At 44.4% G+C, this 27254-nt stretch overlaps 1 protein-coding gene across 5 annotated transcripts in view; it reads right to left on the bottom strand.

Annotated features, from left to right (window-relative positions):
- Positions 1-27254, bottom strand: part of TRIO (trio Rho guanine nucleotide exchange factor) — a 339933-nt gene that overhangs the window by 74452 nt on the left and 238227 nt on the right. For all 5 annotated transcript variants that reach the window (XR_012921664.1, XM_076007936.1, XM_076007937.1 and 2 more), the window contains 6 exons: positions 26036-26147; positions 24176-24366; positions 22134-22235; positions 18411-18553; positions 17729-17828; positions 5799-6042 (listed from right to left, as the gene is read on the bottom strand). Coding sequence is in view for 4 of the 5 variants with exons in the window: in XM_076007936.1 (XP_075864051.1) it covers positions 5799-6042; positions 17729-17828; positions 18411-18553; positions 22134-22235; positions 24176-24366; positions 26036-26147 (892 nt within the window). In the remaining variant the exon portion in view is untranslated. The remainder of the gene's footprint in view (positions 1-5798; positions 6043-17728; positions 17829-18410; positions 18554-22133; positions 22236-24175; positions 24367-26035; positions 26148-27254) is intronic.

Below are 27254 nucleotides of genomic sequence, written 5' to 3'. Positions count from 1 at the left end.
TCCATCCCTACTGCTATAACAAAATGTCTTAAACTGGGTAATTCACAAACCACAGAAATGTCTTGCTCTCAGTTCTGGAGACTGGGAGATCCAAGATTAAGGTGCCTGCAGATTCAATATCTGGTGAGGCCCTGCTCCTCATGGGTGGTGCCTTCGCTGTCCTCTCAGGTCAGAAGGACAAAAGGACTCCCTTGGGCCTCTTTTATAAGGGCACTCACCCTAATTACCTCCCAGCAGCCCCATCTCTCAACACCATCACACTGGAGGTTAGATTTCTGCACTCATATGAGGTACCTACAACACTCAAACTCACAGAGACAGAAACTGGTTGCCAAGGGCTGGGAAGAGAGAGTGGGGAGTTTTGTTAAATGGGAACAGATCTTCAGTTTTGTGAAGATGAAAAGAGTTCTGGAGATGGATGGTAAAGATGGTGTGCCAACAATGTGAAGGTACTTAATGCCACTGACCTGCACACTTAGAAATGGTTAAGATGATACATGTTATATAATGTGTAGTTTACCATAGCTTAAAAAAAATCTGGTGGGCAGTAAAGAGAGCCTCAAGTGTGTTGGCCACGTTTCTGGGTGAACAAATGGGGAGATGGCAGGCGAGAAAATGTGGATATTTCAGATTTGAAACAACTGGTGAGACAGTCAAGTGGAGAAGCCAGTATTCAGGTGGGCAGAGGGTGGATGAGAAAACCTGTAGAGAGCTTTGGGAGGTACAAGAGAAAAATCTGTTTCAGATAGTTTCTAGTGAAAATATGTCTCTTTCTTATTTTTAATTTGGATTAAGAAAATGCCCTGTTTTATTAACAACGATCATGTCTCATTACATTTATGAAAGACAATCCCCTGTGCCTTCTCTGTGACAACCGCGGCCAGTCTGGTCAGCTCCGAGAACTGACTTTGACTGTGTATGCTTTTCTGTAGGCATCGTGGAAAACTGAAAACCCTGGCACTTGTTTCTGGTATACATCTTACCGCAGAAAAATGCCGCATGCCCCTGTTTACAGGCTCAAGTCACCAGCAAGCAAGAGGTTTTACTTCTTGTGTTTTGTTTCCCCTTGATTTTCTCATTTACTACAAATAGCTCTTGCTTTTAACTCCTTGGAAATAAAACGCAGGTATTTAACTATACATAATCCAAAGAAGAAAAAAGTTTATAATTATGAACAACTTTTAGAGTGGTAAAGGTTAATTGTTTTAAGAGGGTATTTTCTTCTAGATATATCAAAGCTCCCGTGAAAAGACCACCTGTCATCACATTATGGGTCGGCATAGGTAAAAGGCAGAGGTTCTGAATTGGCTTTTATTCAGAGAGGCCTTCTAAGAAATAGGAACTTAGAATTTCAGAGCTGGCAAGGACTCAAGACCATCCACACCCACCCCAACTCGGGCCTCATGACAGGAAGAACACACTCTGCAAGCTCAATGCTGGCCCCTTCCAAAAGCATTCACCGCGAACACCACCCTCACTATGAAAGGGTCTTCTCTTAAAGCCCTATTTTAGCAAAAAACAATTCCATGTGGGCTGAGAGGGACCTTCCAGATTCAACTCATTCAAACACACCGCTCCCTGTGGTGGCAGCAGTGTGGGACACAGCCCTGCGGGGGTTTTCCAGACACCATGAGCAGTGAGCATGATGTAAGGCCCTCGCTGGACACAGGGCGACTCCAGGCTCACCCTCAAAGAAGCTAACAGTCGAAGGGTTCACCTTCTGTACTCTAGAGATGTACCGGGTAGGTAGAAGGTAAGGGATGCTTATTTGCCTAGATTAGTGACACAGATGGTTTTATTTTTTTCTCTTTTCCATTTTGATCACTACCAACTCTGGCTGCTGCACCCCTCAAGTGCCTCTTGTGTCTCCCCTGGCATGCTTTGCTGGAGCGAAACCCTAGGTTCCATCCAGTAGGGCAGCTCTTGGTTGGGAAGAAAGGGATGAACTTAACGAGGGCAGTGGAATTGGCCTCATTGGAAATATAAACATTTCCAATATTTGTTTCCTTTCTGTGACCAAGACTAAGTCAATAAATAGATAAAAGTGACAAGTTTTACCAGTTGAGGCACTGGGAGGAAAAAAATCACTTGGATTTACTGAGAGACCAAAGTGATGAGGTAACACCTGCTTCAATAGTAAGTCAATGCCTCCTATGCCCCCGGGAACATGAGGGAGACCCGTGCGGTCCTCGGCATGGCCCTGTAGCTGGGACTTGTTGGGCACAGATGCAGTCTCCACACCTGGGCCCCAACCCCAGCAATTCTGGGGTAATGGTGGACGGCACCAAGCAAACACAAGTAAGGCTGGCAGAGCACCAGGACTTGCTGAGTCCTTATCCTATCTTACACACCTAGTGTCTAATTTGTGACTACGGTGCTGTGAAGAAGAACGTCCCCTAGAGCCGGCCCAGAAAGAGCCATCAAACACCAAGGCTGTCTCTCTGCAAAGACGCGTCAACAGCAATCTTCAAAAACAAGCTTTTCCCACAAATCAGAAAGCACTTTTCAATGGAATAATGTTCACAGGGAAGTCTAGTTTCAGACACAAAATTATTTCCTTGAAAAACAAACTGTGTAATTAAACTTCGTGTTCATTTAAAATAAGTTATGTTTTTATCCTCTCTCCAAATCACCTTAAAAAAACACAGCTAGATGAAAGAGACCTGGTCCCCATGAATTCTAAGTTTTCTCTTTGTTCAGCCTTCTAAGTCTAGCCAAGCCTTGAAACTACCAAGTCAACCTGAGCACCGGGTCCTTCTTGGCTGATCAAAGTATTTATACTCATTGCAATCATTAAAATAGCTTATTGTCCACAAGCAAACAGACCTTGACCTCAATAGGTGAGTTTTTCATATTTGAAAGTTATGGAAATCTAAGTTGTTGGACCAGAGAATTATGGAAAAATTAGTAAGGTATTAAGGCTGAGAAAAATTTGGAACTAGAGATTAGGGAGTGTGCTCCTTCCTTCTGTCTGGAAGGTCTGAGCAGTATAAACCAGAGACATTTAAGATGAACCAGTGAGGAGAGACAAACACGTAAGGACAGCTCCATAATGTCCCTGGGCTTGGAAGCGTGGGAGAGGCAGACCACTTGCTCCCCTGATACTGCCAGAGGGTGGGACCCAGCCAGATGGATGATGCATGCCATAGTCGGAGAGAGAAGAGGCCGCATTTAACCCGTGTCCTTCAAGCCCAGAAGGAGTCTTACAATGAAAAGGGACTCAAAATGCGATGCTCGTGGACAGCAGGCTCTGCCAGCCCAGCACGCACCCATCCATCAGGGCTACAAAGGCAAGCCCCTTCCACACGCAGGACAGGAAGGCCCGGGCGCAGGTGGGGCTGAGCAGAAGCAAATCAAGGCCTCCTGCTTCCTCTGGTCCTTGAGTCTGAGTGTCTTTCTTTGGACTCCACTCCCAAATCCTCCTCCCTTGTTACCCCGATGTGTAGATGAAGGCCTTGGATTTCCTAGACAGACACTCTGGTCAAGATGCCTGACTTCCTGGACCTGGACAGGACTCTGTGTCAGAGGCCTGTCAAAAGCCCACAGGTGGATTTCCCCTTCCCTGATCTACATCTGTCACTGAACTGGTTCCGACGCTGTAAGGGAACAGACCATCTTAAGAGTTTCTTTGCATTACAGGGGGACAAAAAAGGAGAAGAAAGGGAGAAACGGTTCTGATTTTGAACTCCTAACTGCTGGCTGCAGTTAGTTCACAGTAGGTCTGCTCGCTGAAGCAACATCTTTTTGGTAAAGCCAGGCATGAGTGGGTTTGTGAGGGGCAGGGAAAGACTTTCCAGGTGCTAGAATATGTCTGAGAGAAAAACGAAATAGTACTACAACTTAGCACCAAGCAAAAGCCCAACCTCCACCAGAAGTTTTCAGGATAAAGTCAAGTGTGATGAATACCTAGTTCTTTCCTTGGCTAGACTGCAATTGGGAACGCCAGGAAGCAAGGAACACACCACGGGACAGCCATACCCATGAAGAAATCTTTCAGAACAACCGTTATTTTGTGGCATGCTTAAGCTCACCAGGGCTCCTCTGGAGAACAGATTAACTTGAAGAAAAAAAGCTGCATTTTATTTTCAATTCAAATTCAAGGACTAAAATACATGATGCAACTTTAGAAACACGCTAGCAATGGGCTAGAAGACAGCACAGCCCAGATCTCTATCTGAACTCGGTGCCACACCAGGGGAGCCCACGGCTGCTCTGAACACACGGGCAGCTTCGCCGGAAATGGAAGAGGACACCTCGGCTTCTGGCCAAAATCTGAAAATTCTCTGCCTCTCTCTTTGGATTTCTGGAGAAATAATAGCCTAATTCTTCCTGTTTCTTACTGAGGTAACAATAACTTCACATTTAGGCCCTGAGGGAGCTGGAACACGGTTGGGCCTGTAATTAACGAGAAGGGCTAATCAGTAGCTGTATCCTGTGCAGCTTCATTTAGCTCAACCGAATGACTAACCCTCAGCAGCCAGGGTATGGCCTCTGGGAGGCGTCACCAACGTAAGGAGGGCGCAGGTGATAAAGGAAAGAAGCAACCGGCATGTTCCAAAATTAAAAGAAACAATACAGCAGAGTATAGTGATGTTCTCTCTAGAAGGAAAAACAAACTGTATACTCTGAAAGAATTGGCTATTTGCCAGTATTGCAGAAAATGAAGAATGTGACACAGTGTGGTTCAAAGCCTATAAACTCTACTCATTCTGTGCTTTTCTAGAAGCTACAGATAGACCCATCTTTCTTAAATGGACCTAAAGTCTCAAATTAGCTTTTCACTAAGATGAAAGACTAAACCAGCGCTGTAGTCAGACTTTAAAAAGTAAAAAGAATAGGTAAATTAATTTTAATAATACATTTACTTAACCCACTCTATGAAATATATTATTTCAATAGGTAATGACAGTAAAATAAGTACACATTTTTTTTTTCCACACTAAAAATAGTGTGTATTTTACACCTGGAGAACATCTCAACCCAGACTAGCCATGTTTCCAGGGCTCAGCAGCCATGTCTATGCAGCGGCTGCAAGGTGGGCATTCAGGATGAAGACTCATCTCTCCACGGGAGCTGTTACTGATCCATCCACCCACACACACCAGAGCAGTCCCGCTCCAGGACTTAGCTGAAGGAGTGGCCTAAGAAGGCCGAATGCTGTTCTGTTTGAGTGCCCTGCCTTTATTTCCATTTCAAAGCAATTCTTTCAAGAGGCCACCATTGCAGAACCCCAGCACAGAGCCCTGCCTGACTCAGCCCCATGTTTTCTTGGCAATTCCCTCTCTGTGTTGGCAGCTTGTGGAATTTGGGATGTCCTTAGACACTTTTGCTTTCATAGCTAGAAAAACAGGGTGGTTTGACTCTCAGGACCTGCATGTTTGATTTTCTAGAATTTACCACTAACAAAAGAAAGGCAGAACAAGAGAAAAGCTGACTGAGGAGATGCTGAATACGGTCTGACCTCTCCTCCCTGTTTCCAGCGTCACCTGGAGGAGAGCAGGACCCGCTCTCTCTTCTCCATTTATGAATGACACTGGCCCCTTCCTCTTCTCTAAACTGATGTCATGCCTTACTACATCACCCTGGGAAGTGAGGAAATCATTTATTTCTGACTAACAGGTGACATCCTCGCTTCCACTGCAGCTGCTGATGGACCAGAAGTGTCCCGAGAGACAGTGACAACGTGTATGGTTCACAAGGAGGATCACACATGTTAAAAGGCAGCAAAGCCGTGGAGACAAAAGGCTGCAGTGCCACCTCCAGCAGGTACTTGTCACCTGTGCTCTGTGGACCCCTACCTTTGTGGTTGAAGATGCCCTCCATTTCCATGCTGCTTCTGGAGTGGGCGATGCACAGAGAGCCGCAGGGGACCAGGCCTTCCGCCGCGGGGGAGCGGTCGGTGGTTCGCACCAGACACCAGTCAGGCTTGTCGTGCGGCCGCTCCAACACCTCCACGGTCTGGCCGCGGCGGATGGTCAGCTCGTTGCTGTTGCAGGCCGTGAAGTCGTGGATCACCACCGTCAGCTCGCAGCCACCGGAGAGCTGGGAGGGACACAGGGAGAGAGGACCGGTCAGCAAGGGTGAGCCACGGGGCCTTCACGGTGGAGCTGTGACCTCAGCCAGGAATGCCACCTTCCATCCCACAGGCGGGTCGAAAGCCTCGCCTGCCACCCGGGTGAGAGCGCCGAGGCTGCGCACGCTTCACCTCCCTTTGGAATCACACAGCTGTGTACTTTCTCATACTTGAATATCCAATTATGATTTTCTAAGCGTTTCACCATCAGAATTGGATATGATTTTTCTAATTTTTGTACCTGAGACATTCTATCTTCCTCTTCACAAAGTGCCATATACTCATTTTTTAACCTATAGCCAACTAATAAAAACTCTGCTTGAAGGGTATTTGGGGAATTACTGTAAAATACAGTGATAAAACGAGATACAGTTCTGTTCCAGACTTTCTGTTCTGACTTGGTGTTTGAGCGTTCCCTGCTTTGCAGCATGTGGTCTCTTTAAGTGTCGCTTGGATCAGAAAAGCAGCAGCCACAAGAGTGGGGAAGGGAAAGGCAAAGGGTTTGTGACCCTGAAACATGGAGCCACGCACACCCATCTCCCCTGGGTGCTCCAGCAGTCTCCTGGTGTACCACCCCCACCCCCAGACTCTACTCCATGCTCAACATGCCTGAACACAGGCTCACTTCCCATGTGGCCTGTGTCTTCTGGATTCCCATGTTTGCGTGTGCTGTTCCTTCAGTCTGAAATCCCTTCCCCTTCTCTTCTCTCACTATGCTCACTCCCATTTCTGCCCATTGAAACTACTAATTCCGAGGCCCTTAGAAGCCCATCCACGAACTCCACGTGACGCATACTCCACGATCTCTGCCTGTAAGGCAGGCACACGGCCCTCTCGTTAACCGTTTGGTACACACGGCCTGAGCCCTGAGGGTCCTCCCTCAGCCTGTGAGCTCCTCGGGACAGGGCTCACATGCTCATTCGCGTCTTTCCTACATAAGTATCGCACGACCAGCTCCCTGTCTCTCTGCTGTCCCCTTCATGGGCTCTTCGACCACACTCTCATACAGATGACTGCCAGGAGTGTGTCCCACCGGCAGACCCGTGCTGGGCAGGTGGGCCTATTTCCCTGTCCCTCCACGCAGTGAGTGAGGGCATGACTGACTCATGGTGCCCCCGGCCCCATCTGTGCCTCTTCCAGTGCTGCCTTTGCGTGAGGTGTCGCCACCCGAGCTGCTGTTAGGGTGGCTTGCTGATCCCTCCCTTCCTCTGCTCCCCACACCAATCACTCCAGTGGGGCTCTCCTTCCAAACCACCTCACCCCCACTGCCGAGTGACCATGGATCTTTCTATTCAAACATGTCATCCTCCTATTCAAAAGCCTCACACACAAATTGCTTAGCCCAGGACCCAGGGTTCCCACAACCGGGTCCCCACCCCCTTCCCAGGCTCACAAGCTTTATGGCCAGATGTGCCTCTGTCTCGCCCTGTGCTGTTAACCACACTCCTGTTCTAAGAGCCCATCTTTTAAGAGAAAGTTAGATATTTAAAATAAGAAACACATGTCCACCAGACAGACACAAAGAGCAAAACAAAACAAAACTCAAAGACAAGGCAAATCATCTTTGCCAGGCCACAGAGAAAATTTTCATTAATGTTTAATCCCCTCCTAAATTTTACAGACTTTTTGGCGGAAAAACCATGCTAAGTTTTACACATATCTCTGTGAACAATCAAAGATGCTAACATTAAAAGGTCGAAGGTAGAGGCCTGAACTGGAAAAGAGCTTTCCTCCCTAAACGATGTTCGTGGAAGTGGTTAATCCCCCTAACAAAGAAGAGGAAGATTCCTGCTCCAGGGAGGACAGGACCAGTCTACAAGCCCTGCAGGGCCTGCCCTGCCTGTCCTCTGCCGCTCTGCTGGAGCTCTCCCAGGTGCCAGCTGACTGCTCCTTCCCTGAGAACCCCCACCAGGAACCCCCTGGGTCTCCCTGACACTCCTCCAGCAGCCCCCAGTCCCAGACCCTGGGAAGCACACTCTCTCCCCCGCACCCCTGCCTGCCTTGCTCGGCAGAGTCTTATTAGTTTTCCAGACTGCTCAAAGCCATAGCTGCGTTCTGCAGGTGGGGGAAGGGTGGGAAGGGGAGAGAGGGGCTGTCCAGGAAGAAGTAAGCTGGACTTTATTTCTGGCACTGATTTCTTTAGCCCCTTATAGAGTAATCAAAAACTATTAGAAACATCTGTGTACTTGACAGAGCATAAGAAATAAAAATCAAGCCTGTTCTGCCAAAGACTCATATACAAAGTTAAAATTCTTTTTTTAAGGCTTTTGAGAACATGTTAAGAAAATCTAGTACCAGAATAATATTTCAAACAGTGTTAAAATTGTCATTTAAAAAAAACCTCCAGATCTCCCAATCTACTGGCTTTGCCCATGAGAACAGACAGGAACCAAACCACTAAGGGAATGACTGTTTTCTAGCCCAGAGAAACCCTGTCTCATGGATTTCTATCTCAATGTTCACATCTGAATATGTTAAACTTCTTGCTACAAATAAGTCTCTTTAAAACCAGGCTTGCTAATTAAAAAAAATTTTTGTGTATGTATAAAGAACCTGTAATATCTATTTTGAGGGAGCAATGCAAATCACTACTGCCTTTTAAGAAGAACTGAACTCCTAACTACAAAAGTTCAGATACTACATCATACATCAAGTATGGTGGATGTCTTGCTTCCAGTGACATTTCCACCCCCAGTGACCCAATGCCATTACTATGCCGAAAGAGTTACCATTTCATTTATCTAGTATGAAAATTCACTTTTCTGTTCCAACCATATTTTGTGAAAGTTTTCACAGTATTTTTTTCACTTCTGTATATTTTATAGACTTCTACATTATCATGTGCTCCCTACCACATGCATTTAGTTTAGGACTGCAATTTATGAAAATCTCAACTTCTATCTTGTGAAATGGATATCAGAAGATAGATTTTCACCTTTAAAAAATTAACTCGGTGACTAATAAGCATGACAATAAAATGGCCATAATTTGGACCGCAGGCCACGGAGGCACCACAGACACACCTCCTCCGAAGGCCACACCCTGGCCCTCTGCAGAGGGCTGTGAGGGGACCTCCAGTGACCCAGACGCATGGACAAATCAGCCAAATCAAATGCGGGTTCCTTTCCTGAATTTTCTCCAGAATAACTGAAAATAAACAACTTGCAGTGTTTCGCCCAAAAGAATGAAATACTCATCTTTGGTTGTGACCATTTAACCCTTCAGTAATCGCCACACAGAATGGGATTTTGCTTTTCATGTTTTCCAAAGAAACCCTGTGCTGCCATTGCCTTGCCTGACCCCACCCACTTAATGAGGCAACTGAAACAGTCCCGTGGACGGGGCGTTCTCACCCCCTGCCCTGCTGTCCCATAACGAGGCAGCTCTACCTGACAAGCACACAGAGCTCATGGTGCACAACAGTAGGCCCTGGCTTGAATTCCCAAGCCCCAAGATGAGTTCTGGGGCAAGCTCTGCCCGAGGAAGAGGGGGCTCTTTGTGACTGGCCTGGTGGATGATGCAGCCCTCGCCGCAAATGATTCTACTTCCAGAACCAAAGTCTAACGTGGTAAAGATCAGTTGCAGGTGGGTATCTGGCCAATTTTCTGAGAGCAATTCAAACGGAAAGGGGGAATGTGGTCTAATAAAAGCCATTTTCCCTTAGAGAACAAAGTGTATCGACGCCTGTGAACAGTCACCTCCTACAGCCCGCCTTGGTTCAGTCATTCAGAAACCTCACAAAAGGGTCTTGCGGTTCTGTGAAGGTTTCACACAGAGTAGACGAAAAAACTGATTACTGGGCTCAAGGGCATTAGCGAGTACAGCTCTATTACTGGCAGTGGTCACAAAAAGAAGCGACCGCAGGCCGCCAGAACAACCTCCCAAACAAATGCCATCACGTCCCAGGCTCTTGCCCGCCCAGGCTTCTCTGCCCAAGGCCGGGGCGTATCGGCGCCACCCTGACAACGGGAGGAATGGGCTTCCCGCGCTCACGCCAACACCAGTTTACGTGAGGCCGCATTCACTAAACTCTGCTGCTCAGAGTTTCAAAGAGGCCTACTGCGATAGGCTCCCACACACTGGGGGCACACAAAGAAATCTGTGAGAACCTAAAAATGGTTAAGATGGTAAATTTTGTGTTCCACGTTTTATACCACACTTAAAAAAAAAATCCGTGAGAAAAAACTTTGTCAAAACCAGCAGTTTACCACACTCAACATTTTAGCCAGAAAAGAATGAGTGAGTCCAGAACTTGAGGCTGTTAGTTCCTCTGCTCTTCATGCCCATGACCACACCCCGGTCTTCTCACGTGAAAGTCAGTCTTAGAAGGCTTCCTTGAAGGTTACACACACAACTTAGAATGGACCGTGAGATGTAAAAAGGATGAATTCAGAACATAACGAGCAGGAAGCTCAGGCAAACCAGAGAGAGGGCAGCCCCCGGGGACGGAGTTCCAAGGCGCAGAGGTCACCGCAGCCCGCAGGGTCACTGTCACCACCGCAGGACGAGCGGGGCTGTAACAGCCACACAGGCTCGCGCTTCGCTGCATTTCCTGAGTGACCAAAGCAATGTTTTATTCAGAAAACTTACTCTGAAATGTCTCTTTTTATCTTTAATGGAAGGACACCAATCTGAAGAACTAACACACTAACCAGCTAACATTAACCAGCTAATGACAGCCAGCTGACTGGGCCCCTCACAAGGAAGGAAAAGCAACAGAATAAACCACCTGCTTCACGTCTGAACCACAACTTCATCATCATCTTCAACAGCAACTTTGAGCAAGTCACGTAAAATTTACATTAAAAAGCACTTTAGTGCTCTACTATTTTTATAAACACTTTTAATTTGTTACATTTCTAGCCGGACTTCATTCATATATTTATTTATTTTAAATCTGCCTTTTCTTAGAACTGAAGCTTTGTAGTTTCAGCTCTCAGGGGATTTCGTTTTTCTGGTTGGATAACTAAAGTTATCAGAGACTACATTCTTTCTGTGGTTTTATGAGAGTACTTTAAAAACTTATCTAAAAATATACTACAAAAAGCCATAGGCACTTAGAAAAATAGAAAACAAAGGTGAGTAAAAGAAGGAAGCAAACATCACACATAATCCATCACTCAGAGCTCGCCATGAGAGCAAGGATTTGTCTCTGACGCTCATTCTTGTGCCCTAAACACCTATCATGGGGATGGCAAACAGTGGGTATCAATAAATATCTGAGAATCACTGAACCTACCCCTGTGAATATTATGAGGTCGCTGCATATGCTTCTGGCCATAAAGCAACTAATTCAGTAGGTGAGAGAAGAACAGCTGGAAAAATACTTTCAGCAAGTATCCCTCTTCTGCAGTGACTGTCTCATTCAACACAGTATTTTGCTATGGAGACACCGAAATGCAGGAAGCCAGGTACTAACATGGAGCAATTCATTCTTAGTACAGCTTCCAGTTCCTAACGAGCACAATTAGCTTCAAATCTATGGTCACCCCTAGTGCCCAGATGGAGGAAAGTGAGGCTGCACACAGTAATCTACAAAAGCAGCAAGAGAGGCCAATGGCCCAGGAGTGAGGGAGGAGGAAACCATTTTTATAATGAAGACAAAGAAATAGCTAATATTGGGTGCTTAGAACATGCCAGGCACTGTTCTAAATACATTATATGCTTTTGATGCTTGCAGGTCTATGAAATGAGTAGTAGTACTATCATCCCTATTTACAGAGGAAACTGAGTCACAAAAAGCTTAAGTAACTTGCCCAAGACTACCAACTGCCAAGCCAGGCAGGCCAGAGGTGTGCTGGTGAGCATGTCCTCGTCCTTAACCGTCCGCTCTTTGACATGTTCATGCCCTGTTGCTGCCACGCAGGCTCTGAGTAGAGAAGGATTAACTGAGGTCCAGCGTGCTCTCTGTGAGGAGATCACGACCGTGCACTGTTCTGCAGAAAGGCTTCCAGATTAAATGGCTCAGTTTCTTGCTTACAGGGGTGCAGAACTCCCTGAGGTGCTAGGAAACTCAGAGCCGCGGACAGGCCGGGAGGTGGAGCACCTCCTCTCTGAGCAACTGTGGCTTGTGGGGAGAGTGTGGGGGGCAATCTGGCCCTCACGCCGAGCAGCGCCTTTCTGTGCCTTGCACGCAACAAGGGGGGCAGAGTGCAAGAATGCAGGACAACCTCAGCAGCCTAAATGCAAACATTTTAAGTAGATATATTGCCTTTCTCAAGACCCTGAATTAGGCCATATTTTAAAATGTACTGGCATTAACTACTTTACATACAACCTCAACTCTGCCATTTATCTAAGTCCAACCAAGTTCCCAGAGTGTAGAATGTCACCAGACAGGAAAAGATGACTGACTTTTAAAATTACAAGAGTCCCATGTCCCCAGCACAGTGCAACAGCTTCATTAAGAGTAACTGAAACCACTTCTTCAAATATGTAGATTTGTAGGTTCGTGTTATAAGCTTAAGGGGAGTTCATGAAAAGTATCAGTCTCAACTGAATTTTTCACTCATTAAAAAAAGAACCATATTGCCTTAGATCCAAGAGACAGCTCACAACCTGGGCCCTGGGGGCGCGGGCCAGCTTTTGCACAGGACACCTCATCTAGCCTTGGCGACTTTTCCATCTTGGCTTAAAGATGCTTTGTTCTATGATACCCTACAGTGATTTCCACACTTGTTATTTTCCTCATAATCTAAATTTTAGGTAAGTGATATAAATCACAGACTAATATGGCAGAGAGTGGGAAAAAGGTTTTTAAAGATGCTTCTTTGGTATACTAAAATATTCAGTTCCAAATTCATGTCTAGTGTGAAATAATATGGTCTAGAAAATGACAGATGATTAAATCCACATTCCGTTTCTGGCTTTGCTTTCCTCTGCTGGGCGGCCTTCGATCTCTTCAGTGTCCCAGGCCTGGCCTAGCCCTCTCCTCCCCACCTCAGGGAGATACGCTCAGGACAAATGAGATAAGAATCTGGAAAGCATTTGATTTCTTTGGAACCCAAATCATATTTTCCTAAGATCATTTTATCAGCCTAAGTACCATGAGTATCAGCAAGAATTGGTGCTAAACTCACTTCTGGAACAGAGACGGTTTATTTTAAAACTGGTGTTTGCAGAGTCGGAAATGAGCTCCTGGGGTGTGTGGCTTGTGTCTGTGACCAGGCTAACCCGGCTCTGCGGACAGCATTCCCTAGAAAGAGGGCGGATCCGGAGCCCCTCCTTTGTGGACTCTTTTCTTAAACCTTTTGTGCCTCATCTGAGAATTACTAACAGTCCTGGCAGATAACTTTTTCCTGAAGAATTCTCCAAGAGACTGAGTCAAAACATCCCCCCACCCAGTTTCTGAAATGCAACCAAATTCCATGATAACAACTAACTCATAACAGGCATCGTAAATTAAGTCAAACAGGCAGAATGTCATTAAGTAACTTCCCTTGCCAGGTCCATCTGCCTTTGTTATCGGAGGCTGCTTAAACGTGAAATATGTAGGGCGGAAAGAACCCTGAGACCTATGAAGTTACTGTCACTGGAGACGAGTTGCTGGCTAAGCTTAGTGCAGAGAAAGACTGCATTTTACAAACCAACTCAGGAAAGGATGGAGGCCCTAATTTTCAAAACGTACTCTCTCAAATATCCACCCTGAAATGTTTAGCCACAGAAGCATAAAATGGGAGATGGCTAAAAGAAACTTTTCAAAAGCAGAGCACATACAAACGTAGGCCGCAGGAGGTAGCAAACACACTCCTTCCATTTTATAAGGCCTAACGGGTATGTCCTCTCCAAACTCCAAATTCTGACTTCTCTTTCTTTCACATGCCGTTTATTCTAATCCCAAATGCAGATCCCAAGAACTGAAGATAACCGCTGTGCAGGAAGACACTGCCTCCCTTTTTTGTGCTTTAGAGCCTATTAAGGACCTGTGGTCTCAGAGAGGGGTATTAAAGGACACATCCCAAGTCCATTTCAAAAAGTGAGTCAGGAGTGTCATCATTCAGGACGGGGAGGAGCCATGAGAATGCCAGGCTAAGTGTGGCCGAGCACGAGGCTGTGCTGTAAGCTTCATCCCGAAGCATCAGTGGGAACCTCCCAGAAGCCTGGGTGGGGGAGGCAATGGCTGAACTGGCAGGGGTGACCCTTTGGGGATTTCTGAACTCAGGAATGAAGTTTAGAGACAACGCATTAGATGAGGTAAACAGAAACTGGTGAATTATCTTCATAGATAAAATATCTAATAGGCAGTTCTTCTAAAATTCTATCCTAGTAGACTCCCAGGGTAAAATTACCCACTATTGCAAACCTGTACTTTTCCGTTAGTGATTTTTTCTTCTTCTCTCATTGAGTACAAATATAATCTCCTGTATTCCAAGTTCACATAAGCACTATTATGCTACAAAAGATCTGAAGCAGTGCTAGCTTCATTATTCCTAACTCTGGGATAGAGGCTCATTTCTATGGAAGCCCCTGGTGAACTCTAGTCAGCCACAAGCCGGGGGTGGTGTACTAGCACAGCAAAGGAATTCTCCACACAGCAGGAAGCCAGGCATGGCACTAGGCACGTCTATCTCAGGCCACTGCTGGGTAGAGGTGTTAGGTAGATGTCAAGTGATTCCGGGTCTCCTACGGATGACAGTGGGTGTCTTGCTTTAGTGCTGCCTTGAGCAATTGACCCCTCTGGGAAGAAGGACAAGGACAGGCCCTAGGCCACTGTCTTGGTGCTACCCCCCCTTAATCCTGTCACAAGTACTGCCATACCTGGGGGAGGAGGGAACGCCCCACCAATCTACCAATCAGAACTTAGCACGCCAACTGCAAAAGAATGCATAGGACTCTCTAGCCCACAGGCCAAGCGGCACAGGTACAAGAGTGGAAGGCAACTTAGGACAACCTAAGGCTAAATCTACTTCGTGGTTCATTCCCTCAAATGGGCTTTCACAGAGGCTCCTGGGAGATCTGCATGTGTAGTAAGACTCAGGTCATATAACTTCCAACTGCCCATCAAAGTGGTTCCTTGATGATGTCTGAACCATGGGGAGGTCCCTTATCCTAACACTATAAAACAAGCCCCAGACCATAACCAAGGCCTCTTTTGCTATGATGAAGGGTCCAGTCATCATCTGTGGCATATGTACCTTGCTCTGTAAACCTCTATCTTGCTCTATAATCCTATCTTTCTCTCCTCAATAAACCTCATTTCATGCTTGCCTTACTTTGGTGTGTCTTCTCATTCTTCAACCAAGAGCGCACCAAGACCAAGAACACAGAACGAGACTGCCAAATTCCTACTGCCACACATTTATCCATAAACTACCTGAAGAAACAAGTCACCTTTGCTTCTTTGACCCATCTCCAAAGAAGTCTTAATGAACCTTCCAAGGTATAACTTTTACATTTATCTCTTTGCCAAATAACTTTTACATTTATCTCTTTCCTTCAAATAATTTATTTTCTGTTAATAAACTTCTGAACTCTTTTCTAGGGTAAATCCAGAGTAAATCCAAGAGAGTCTATAAGAATGTACATTCTGGGAGTGATGGTGATTCAAGGAGAGCCTGTGAAAACCCTGGATGAAGATGGTCATTCCCCTTCACACCCAAGCTCGGACCATTTCTGACTTTTCTTACAGGTGGCAGTCCAATGTAAACTGACTAGATAACTCAATCACCTTGCTTATTTGATAAATAACAACAAGAAAACAACAAACATTATTAGTATCATTCTAACAAAGTTTCCAGGTTCAAACTTTATTTTTTAAATCTAAATAGCTATGGGGTGGGGCCTCAGGGAGAAATACTGTCAGGCACCAAAAGGCCTGAATATGTCATTTATCGTATTTCTTCTTACTAATGGCAAGAAATATTTGCTGAATGTGAATACATAGGGGCATGAACAAAATAAAATGAGACATTCTTTTTATTCTCCAGCCCTGTTATTTTAAGACCTCTAAGTCTTAGGACTTATTATTTAGTAAACTCAAAAAGGAGAATGAAAAAAAGACCTAATTACTCAAACAAGAAGGATTTTGAAAATGAAATCATTGTAGCAGAGCATTTTAAATTTACTTACTTCTGTCCTAGAAACTACATCATTAAATACCATGAATTCTTCTGCAAAACCAAGAGAGACAACCAAAGTCTGGGACTGTGAAACACACCATCTGAAACAACCCCCTACATAACGGACTTTGTCCTTTGCCTGCGATAGGTTCCTGGCGCCGGTGGGGCCAGAGCCTTGTTCCCACCTGCGAATGAGACCGCTGTGGAAACGAGGGCATGCAAAGGACCGACTCCTGCATCCCATGATCGGGTCTCACGTAATAAGGCACAGTTTTCGTCAGAGAGTAAAAACTCGGGAATTCTGAGCTGATGGTCATTTAAACAAAACCCCTATTCATTGTCAATTTTTTTAAAAAAGAATTTGGTCATGCATTCTAGACACAGAATAGACCAGATGCTCATCTTGGTAGGACAGAAGATCCGTTATGATAAATGTTTCCCACTAGTTTCCCCAGAGGAGTGTTTTGGTCTTTTGCCCACCAGGTAAACCCCGGATTCTATCATCAGCTTATTTAGTAGGCTTTTTGGACTCTACCAAGATGAAATGATGGGCTACTCCATAGGCCATTTTCAAAGAGGGCATGTACACCCACATAAACTTTTCTGATAAAAATAAGTCCTCCAGGTGGCCATCACTTTCACAGGCTGTGCTCTTGCACCCCAAGGCTCTACGCAGGCGCCACCAGCGAGGACCTGGCACCCAGCTTCTATCAGAGCAGCTCCACTTCTGTACACTGTAACGGATTCTTACAACTTTATGTTGCCTTGGCATCCTTTTTGAAAAAATGAGTTTAACTCTCTCATACTAGAAGCAGGGCTCAGTCACCCGTGACACGGTTTCCAGTTCTCCACCTCCACGCCCGAGTTCCTCAAACATGGTCAATCCAGACATCTGCCTGATACAACTTCCTCCTGGTGACCACCTCCCCAAGGGACAGCTAGATGCAACCTACGTTACAAGCCCTGCTGACCCTAACACCCCACAAGGGCTGTGCAGATACACCACAGTGACCACTTCTCAGTCACTGCATGACCTCCTGAAACTCGTGCCTGCTTGCTTTAAACTCATCGATTAACACTCCCTGTGGAGAGCCTGTTTCGGCAATGCCCTGGACCAAGCAAAGGCCTTGGCCCATGGGTCCCCTCTCCACGTGCTCCCTGACCTCCATGTGTGTGGCCTTCCTGTACCCCTAGGACCTGTAAGTAATGAAGTATTTCCTTCCCGTGTCTCTCTGAATCACTGGAGGAGAGCTCATCATCTGAAATGAAGTTACAACATATGCTGGTGCTCTGTGTAGGATTCTATTTCATATGATAGGTTCTGCTTAAGAGTAAAATAAAGCTTCAGCACAGTCTTCAAACATCCTGTAACTGTGCTGCGAAGGAGTGATTTCTCCTGAGTCCTCAGTGTTCAAGTCTTTTGATCCTGAGTCCCCAAAGTCTCTGCCCCTGCCACAGGGTCCTGGCACTGCTCTTGGCACACAGCGATTGTTTGAAAACGATGATGATGAACTGTGGGTTACAGAGGCAAAGAGGCTGCTTCGACCAGACACCAGCCCCATTCACCTCCCCTCAGACAGTGATGGGGACAGCTTACCTTGTCACTGTCCAGTGTGTTCTGAGACGTCCGGGAGGCGATTGAGATCGTATCGGGCTGGCTGCTGCCATCGCCTTGGCTGTCCAGGTCCTCTCCATCCCTGGCGATATAAAGAGACTTTTTACTCCTGACACTGCTGGGCCCCATCAGCCCCTGGAGAAATAACTGACTCAATTAAAGAGGTGCGTGTCAGTCTTCGTGACTGCCTGCCACCACCATATGCTAACGATGACACATCACTCTATATCAAGCATGGGCCTTTTGCTAGGCACTGTGCTAAATGTCTAAAATATATCATTCCACTGAATTCTCACCATTATAAAATATGGTTGATAGGATTGTTTCCGTTTTAGAAATGAGAAAATAAAAATGTCTGGATGCTGTATATAACTTGTCCAAGGTCACAGTGTGATTTTCACACATGCACGGAATAGCCCTTGGGTGGGGCAGGGACATGGTGAGGGAGGTGCACACAGACCTTCATTTACTTGAAGCCAATGGAGGCTCTTGTCTTGACAAAGCATTTTCATTACTAAGAATGATGTTACACACAAGTGGTAGTTTTAAAAACCTATTCCTCAAAACGTTTGAGAAAAATTATTTTTGAAAAATGGTAAGCTAACCTTGCCTCGTTCCCTCCCTATGAAACAAACAAACCTGCAAACACCTCTGGAGCACTCACCTCCTTCCCTTCTGCCTTGTGGTGGGAGCCGTCTTGGGGATGTGAATGGGCTCCTTCAGGGCTCCTTTCAGGTGGATCGTCCTTTCCTGTATCACCTCGCGGATGTGCTTTATCCAGTCCTGCTTGTTCTCTATGCTGGAAGCCTTAACAAGGTGTCAGAATCACTCAGGATGCAGAAGGACCCTTTCCAGACCCTGCACTGCCCACACTCTGGTCTCCTGCATTCCTAGAGTTTCCCATTTTCAAAATAACTTTTCAGGAAAAAAGCAAGCAATTACAACCTACTAATTTGCCACCAAATAAATATTTATGACTCTATTTAAAAAACATTTTTACATCAAAATCATTTTTATCTTATAGCATATATGTTATTCCAGATCTCTGACTTTTCTAATAATAGATCACACTCCAGTCCCGAAACCTTTTAAGCATCCCTGGCCAACTAAGCAAACACAGCTGCCCACAAACCAAAACGTCCTGGAGGCTACTCAGGCAAAGACTGTGCTGTGCATTGGTTACTGGCTTGCAAACTGTCAGCCGGACACTGAACCAATCCCTGTGACCTGCCTCAACTGCTGGAGTCATGAATAGCACCTGCCACCCTCACTCTGGCCACCTCCTCCCCGTGGCAGGCTAAGTGCTTCCCGTGCAATCTCCCACTCACTCCCACAAGGGCTCTGGGGTAGGGGCCTCTGTCATCTCGTTCTATAAACGAGGAGCCAAGACACGCGTGGACACAGCAAGAAATGTGCCCAGGTCACCAGCTGCCAATCACCCATGGTGGATTCACCCCCAGTGCCATCACAACTTTGGAGACTTGTTCCCTGACAATGACACAGAGTAGAAACTCAATAGCATCTGTTGAATGAACACATATGACATCACTTTTTCCAGATTTTTTTTTTTATACTCTGCCTCTCAAAGGAGATGTTTTCTTTCCTTTTTCTTTTTACATGTTCTGGGCCTTACTAACAGTTTTCTAATTTCCTTACGGAAAACATCAACCTCCTATGATATAAGCATAATTCCCTGTAAATGATGAAAATAATTGTCAGTGGGATCACAGATGAGATCATGAAGGGAGGAGAGCCCAACATTTCTCATTGTGTATCCTTTTTTGAAAACAGAAAATCAAAGCCCAGGCTGGGAAAGGAAATTAAAACTGATCTGATAACCCTCTTTCTATATACAATGTTTTAACTGGAGCGTATGTCTGTAAAGTTACTTAGGGTAGTGACAGGGAAATGGACTAAGGATAAAAGAAGCTTCTTGCACCCTCTTCCCAGATCTGAAGCTTGACAGCAGTGAGACCAATGCCTCCATAGGGCTGAGGCAGGAAGAAGGCACAGTGCCCAGGGAATAGGAGTTCATGTGTGAAATAAGTGTCCCAGGAAAGAAAACTTTAAAAATTACAAATCTATTGGAACTTAAATGCCTGATTACAATATATGGAAGGTTAAACAAAGAGAAGTACCTATGAAAGAACATTTGGCAGAGTTTGGAAACGACCAAGGAAAACTGTTAATATGGTTCAGAAATAAAAAAGAATTCTCATGCAAACTGATCATGACATTTATGGAGATGAATTGTCTTAACATTAAAAAAATTAAACAAGAAAAGAAGATGTCATTTTTTTCAGAAATAATAGGAGATAGGTAACAGCCAAAGTGTTAAGTAAAAAATCCTACTTGGCTAAGCGAAGGGAATAATTTGTTTCATACTCTTGGTTGTCCCAATCTGTTTAAGTAAGGCCTTAGAAATAAAATTCTCCTTTCCAGACTACAGAAGCAAAAAAGACCAAATTTTTGTTCTACAGCTACTAGGACATCACCATTACCACCTCCACCACCAAATCACCAGTACCCTCACCACCACCTAGACCTTCCCCCCAGATCTACACCACTACCTTCATCTATACCCTAACTGCCATCCTAGACTATCACCACCATCTATACCAACACACCACCATGTATACCAACACCACCCCACCAAAATCTACACCACCACTACCATCTATATTTTCAACACTCACCACCTCCACCACTACCACCGCCTAGACCACCACCACCACCTACACTGACACTACCACCCAAATCTACATCCTCACCACCACCTAGACCATCACAACCACCCAAATCTACACCATTACCTTCATCTACACCCTCACCACCACCACCACCACCACCACCTACACTGATGCTACCACCCAAATCTACATCCTCACCACCTAGACCATCACAACCACCCAAATTTACACCACTACCTTCATCTACACCCTCACCACCACCACCATCTCCATCACCACTACCACCAACACTATAAAACAGCAATCTCTGAAATTCATGAGGACATCATTTCCTTTAGTATCTCCTTGGAAGAAAGATATTATCCAAAAATTCCCTAGAAAACTTTCATCTGGTTAAGCCTGCAGGAAGTTTTATCCTTCAATTGTATCTTGAGCATTTTATTATGCCCTAAATGAAAACAGTTCATATCTTGCTAAAATATCTGGCACTATTTCTTAGACGCACCTTTTGGTCTCTGCCACTGTAGTTAATCTGGATAGTTTATATAAAGTGGCAAGTTTTAAGGTCCTCAGTATACTTTAAAAATTTTATGCCTTTGAAAAATTCAGTAATTTAAATTTAGCTATCAGTGCAATTTATATTGTACAGGGCTTTATGCCAGTACTAACAAGAACGCACTGGGTTGGTAATCATATATTCACTGCAAAACACTCCGTTGTTTACATGTGAATAAAGATCTTAAAACCACAATGGCTTCCACTAAAGAACAGGTTCTGAAAGAGCACAGATGAATAACTCATAGTCACTGGAAATACCAAAGGGAGACGAAAAGGTATGCAAGAGACACAAGAGGTAACATGCAAGTTCACAAACCAGAGTCTCGTTACACTTCTGGCTTGTCTCCCAACATTCTACAAATCTTAGATACATCTTCCCCCAAACAGCCCGAAGCTGCTTATGGTTTTTCCAGATGGCATAAAAAGACAGTTCCATCTGTATTTCCTCAAATGCAGAGGAGGCAAGTATACAAGACACCCTGAGAATCCTTTACCATTCCTGGGAGAGGTTAGTATAACCAAAACAGTTCAAATCAAATATCCAAAGATATTTTCTTCCCCCAAAGCCTATATACCCCAAAGCACCCTAAATGTTGTTGAACTTTAAAACATAACAGCACCAAACCCTGCCATTGGTAATCATCTCCCTTTTTTCTCTGCCCCAGACTATTAAGCCAAACAGCCAAGGACTCTGTGAAGACACCTGGCACAGTTGGCCTCAACTTCCTGTCAACTTCCTGCCCTCACAAACGCACCAGGGGACCCTTTCCCTTTGGAAATTCAAGGTCAAGTGTGCAATGAGGGTTATTGGTCTATATCTTGTTCTTCCAATACCCCAGCATCCTGCATCTCTTATAGAATCAACTAATTCTAAGATAGGAAGAATGGGAGAAGTTTAAAAAAACCTTTCCTTCATTTGCTCTTTTAGGAAGCAAGCCAAAGTTCAGCTCAAGTTCTTCATCTTCAGAATACCTGAGTTTATTCCACCATGCTTTCTGTGGCAGTCACCAATCCCAACAGAGCACACACATACACACCCACACATGCACAAAATAACATGCTTCAAGAATGGGAAAGAAGGCACCAAGAGCCACATTAAGCTTTCCACACACACACTCCCCAGCTTCATATGAACATACCTTAAGGACAATTTTGTTATCTGAAGTTGGTGTTCTCCCCACCCACAGTGCAAATTTACAAGGATCTCCTTCAACATGTTCTGTGACACCCAACTCTGAGGTCTGGATAAAAAGATAATTACATAATTAGATGACAGTAGAGTTCTGGCAGGATATAGAACAGAGACCAAGAAAACCATTTTTGGTTACTTGCAGTCATGTTGGTAATAACACAGTCCTTTACACTGACAGGCAATCTTATTTTAAATGAGGAAATTTAGAGATTTTGTTCTTAAGGGTTGGTTTCATCTTTTACTTCCTCTGAACACTTCAGAGGTGCAGGTCAATAAACAAAAAATCCAGAGGAAGGAAACCAAAAGATCTGAAAATCCTACTATTTGGAAAATCAGGATTTGACTATTTTCAATCTTATAAGCAACAAAATAAGTCTTTCCTAATTCTGAAAGGGCTGCCACCATGAATTTTCAGCATTGATGATGTAGCTGTTTTAACAGCTCAGTTATTTTCCAATTTATTAATAGTATTAATTTTTCGTGTTTCACCAATGATTTTAACGGCTAAGAGGCAGAAGAACTCCGCTCTGTGATACACGCAGAACACGGAAGAGCACAAAGGCCCACATCTTCAGACCCAGCCCCCAGGCCAAGTTCACCCCTGACGCATTCTCCCTGCAGCAAAGGAAGTGATTCATAAGCTAGAGCTCCAGAGGTGGCCTCTGAGGAAATCTTAACTTTTAAAAGATAAATTAAGTGAAGATGTATCAGCTTCTAAAACACACTAGCCTGGTCTCTAAAGGCAGATTAAAGCCAGCTAGCGTAATTGCCAGCCAGCTACGTTGCATTTTTTCTTTGCAGTCAGAATGTGACCTAAAATGATGTAAGGCAAGCTGTGATCCAAAAGACAATCTCAAACGGGATGGAAGCCAAAGAAAATGGTATGAAAACCATTAGTTGGAACCTGCAAAGTCCAGATTATTATTGAGATGATTTCCATACTTAGGGATATTTTATTACTTTGGGAATTTGATTAATATATGACAACCATAAAAATGTATAAGTTGTCCAAACTGCAAACATTTACCGATATTTATTCATATAAGCAATCTGTCACAAAGAAACCCAACTCCACTGAATTTTCTACTCTTTTTTGGATGGTGATTTCTCCTTAGTCTGACCCTCCCCTCCCCTCTGCCCAACCCTGCCCAGCAGTTCTGCATTGCCAGCCCCGAGAGACGGCCTGCTGAGGAGGATGGAAGTACAGTGTACCCAGAGGACGACCTCGTCCCGGGCTTTTCTGACTGCACACATGCAGCTTCATGAAGATGCTGGTAAGCTGCTAGTAGGAACAAAATGGTACCAGGTATATTTCTCTTGTCAAGAAGTACACTGACAGTAAAATAAGAATTAAAATGCATCACTGGATCAGACAAGCACTGAAGGACAGCTGTCCCCACATAGTTGGAGCTGTTAATCTTCCAAACTTTATTTTTGCTTTCATATATTTTGTGCAATAATATTTTGCTATAAAGAACTATAACTTTATTTGTGCATTTATTTTCCATGAATTTATTTTTAATGAAAAAAGTATCAAATCTCATCATTAAGAATCTACAATGAACTACCCAGTAAGGCTGCCTAAATAAACACCAATGTTTATGGACGAAAAATTAATCATAATGATATGAGAGTTTATAGTTAATCATAGTCTAATATGATCAATGTATTTATAAAGCTAGTTAAGGCACACAGGAGATAAGTGATCTAAATTCACTTATAAAATGTCTCCTTATCCTACAGTTAAATGATCCGGGGTTGATAAAGAGCAAGTTTCCTAAATCTATGAAACTCCAGCATGCCCTCTAGTGGACCCAAGGGTGACAGAATTTCACTGAAGATAAAACATTACCACAGTTCAGACTTTTTCATATTTTAGGATAGATTGGGAGGTTAAACTGAGGGCAAGAAAGGATATTTTTTCTCACCTACCAAAAGGTTGCAATTGTGTTAGTTTTAGATGTAATGATTCTGGACACCTGTACTTACAAACAATTTGCTTTTGTAAAGGTACTTGCTTCTCCCACTGGAATCTTTCACTTCTTTACTAAATACTAAGGACATTTCAAAAAGGAAGAGATGTCGTTCTCGACCCTTTCGGATTAAGGTTTTTGGGTCCCACACTTGGAAGGATTCTTGTAGGATGAGTTCTCCCTGAGACTCAATGTTTTCATCAAACCCTACAACATGAAAAAAAGTAGGCAAATCAATTTAAAAGAAAAATAAATGATGCACAAGAGCATTATTAATTACCGTTTCAGCCTTTGAAAATTCCCATCAACTAAACCTCAGATTAGGGTTTCCTGACTCTAGTCTCCCCCTGCTGACCTGTCCCACAAAGGGTAATTCTTCTTAAAACACCACTTTGCGTGTATTTTCCCTTCATACCATCTGAGATGTAGTTTAACTCCCTACCTCTCTTCAGCCCTCTCCCACAGCATTCCAAACCTCCTCCTCCTTCTAGAACAGTTCCCCCCACTCTTCTCTAAGCCCCCTCCCACATTCCTGCCTCAATCCCAAATCCCTTTGCTTCCTCAGCCTGGCCTGCACCCTTCCCAGACATTCCGCTCAAGTCCAGCCTTTCTTCAAGGACTGTTCTGGTCTTGCTCCTTGGAGCCCTCCCTCCTCTGTGACATTCTTCACGAGAACCAGCCATGCTCAGGCCACATGCTGGCCTTCACCACTGCTTTTCTCTTGGGGGATGTGGCCTGCTTTATCACCTGGACTTGAAGTCACCAGGGCTTAGTAAAGCGGCACCTGGGACACTGGCTGCCCCTTACTCCGCCCCTCTCCCCTTCCCTCACAGCAGAAGCTCCCTCTAGGGCCACTCAAAATAAGCGCTCCATTCCCCAGCACCCTGTGCAGCTTGGAGCAGCCGGGCAATGAGGACAGTGAGGGGCACGACTGGTAGTCTCTGCCCATCTGCCCTCCTTTCCCACTTCCTGCTAGATGGAATGTTGCCTGGTCTTGACACACTCTATACAGAGCCAATAGGACAACATCTGGGATGGAGAGAAACTAGCTGGAACATGGCCTGAATCGGTGATGCCTTCATGAAGAGCTGCTGTACCAGCTCAGCATTTCACATCAGAGGAAGAAAAATTGGTCTCACCTGGCCTCTGAGTTTAGGGTCTCCATTACACACAGCAGCACCTATGTGCAAACTAATATAATGCTCAGTATTACTGATGATAAGGATAAAAACTAGCAAAAGAATTTGGAGGATTATTTATAAATAATTCTTATAAATAATTCTGTGTAACCTGTTAAGAGCTAGGCTTTTCAACACAGAAAAAGCTTTCTTGAACAGAAGCATTCATGGAAACTATGATTGCTTTAATAATTTTTGAACAGATTTATCTAACTTTCTCTTTACCACATTACACACTAAATCCAACTGAATAGGCAGCATCTGGAACCTACTATGTTCAAGGCTCAGGCAAGCGATGCACTGGACAGAGATGGGGAAGCAACAGGCTCTTTTAAGGATGTTACAGTCTTGTGGCTCCATCTACCCTTCCGCCCACTCATCTACCTAACAGGGAAGCCAAGTAGCCTAAGGCAAGAGGCATAAAGTGCTATGGAGTTCACAGTGTGGAGAGGCTATTCCACTTAAGGGACAAGAAAAGGCTTTCAACAAGGTAGAAGCATTTATATTGTCCTTAAAAAAAAAAAAAAGCAGTGACATTAATTCTTTAAAAAAAAAGAAGACACCCACCTCTAAACTCTTGACCACTAACTAAACAGAAAGGCATAAAGCCAAGCTATTTACATTCAGGAAATCCATTTACAAACAGCATCAGCAGAAATTGTGCAAATGCACATTGGGGCCATGTGGAGTCGAGTTACCTTCCAGCATGCTGAGGTGCATGGCGTCATTGGCTCGCTTGGGCACGCTGAGCATCACCTCCAGGCCGTCCTTAATCTCCCCCTTTCCTTCCTCACAGCACGTCAGCAGCTCCTGCAAAGACCAAGACCTGGGTAAATGCTGCAGAATGCTCCATCAATAAGACCTTTGCAGAGATGAAGAAGTCTGTGAAAACCCACGGTTTTAACATAAAAACAGACTGTGGTCAACTGGGCATATATTCTCATAGAAAACAAATTACTGCCTCTTCAATCAATGGATGGCAGGGTTTATTCTGCTCAAATCAGAACATCAGGGTAAAGCAGATGCACATATAAGCTTAAGATGAACTTAGCATGCCTGTGAACAACTAAGCCTCAAAAATAATAAATACAAATATTTAATTAGTATAGTAATGCTAATCAGCTAGTGGTTATAGCTGATGGTCTTGCCAGAGTCCTGCTGTATGCCTACCACCAATCTCAGCAGACTTCAAACCCTGGTGCCATTAACAAAACTTCCCATCTAATCTGGGACAGCTAAATCAGGCGGGTGGAACAGTGACGCCACATGAGCTCCTACAGTAAAATGCATTTCCTTTGTGTGTAGGATGTTTAGAAAAGCTCTAATAGTTGAATACACCTCCCTGGAAGCTCTATGTATGTAACTACATTTCAGAGCTGTTAGAGGAACACCTGTTATTAAATGAATGACAGCAGGAACAATAAGTTCACATTTTGGTGGGCTCCCAGACACTTTTTTCTGGGTGTATTAGTGACTATTATTAGTAACCAACAGCAGCAACAGTTTTTTTGTGTCCTGTTAGTCAACAAAAGGGGGAGATGACCCTGCAACCAGCTTTGGTCTCACATTGGACAGTTTAGAGTAACTCAGCTCCTGGACAAATACCTTCACTCACAACCAGACGGTGTTTATCTATTATTCTGAACAGCCTGGTAAAAACTGCTTTATAAATGCAATGTACTGAGGCTAATAACTTCACTGGCAGAAAACCTTCCTTGTCAGGAGGCTTAATGTAGCTTCTTACTGTTCTCCTGAGGAACCTCTAGGCAAAATAAGGTAAAGTTTATAAATTTAAGTACCAGTTTAGTAGAACCATATGTTAAAAACAAAATCTGTAAATCCTGAGGACACTAAGAGGTGAACTGCCTTTGCAGAATTAGAAAGCAAAGGACTTATATGAATATAAACAAATTAGCC

This window comes from Microcebus murinus, chromosome 11 (assembly GCF_040939455.1).
Source record: "Microcebus murinus isolate Inina chromosome 11, M.murinus_Inina_mat1.0, whole genome shotgun sequence".
NCBI classification, from domain to species: Eukaryota; Metazoa; Chordata; class Mammalia; order Primates; family Cheirogaleidae; genus Microcebus; species Microcebus murinus.
The sequence above is the reverse complement of the archived record's forward strand: the minus strand, read 5'-3'. Positions and strand labels throughout refer to the sequence as shown.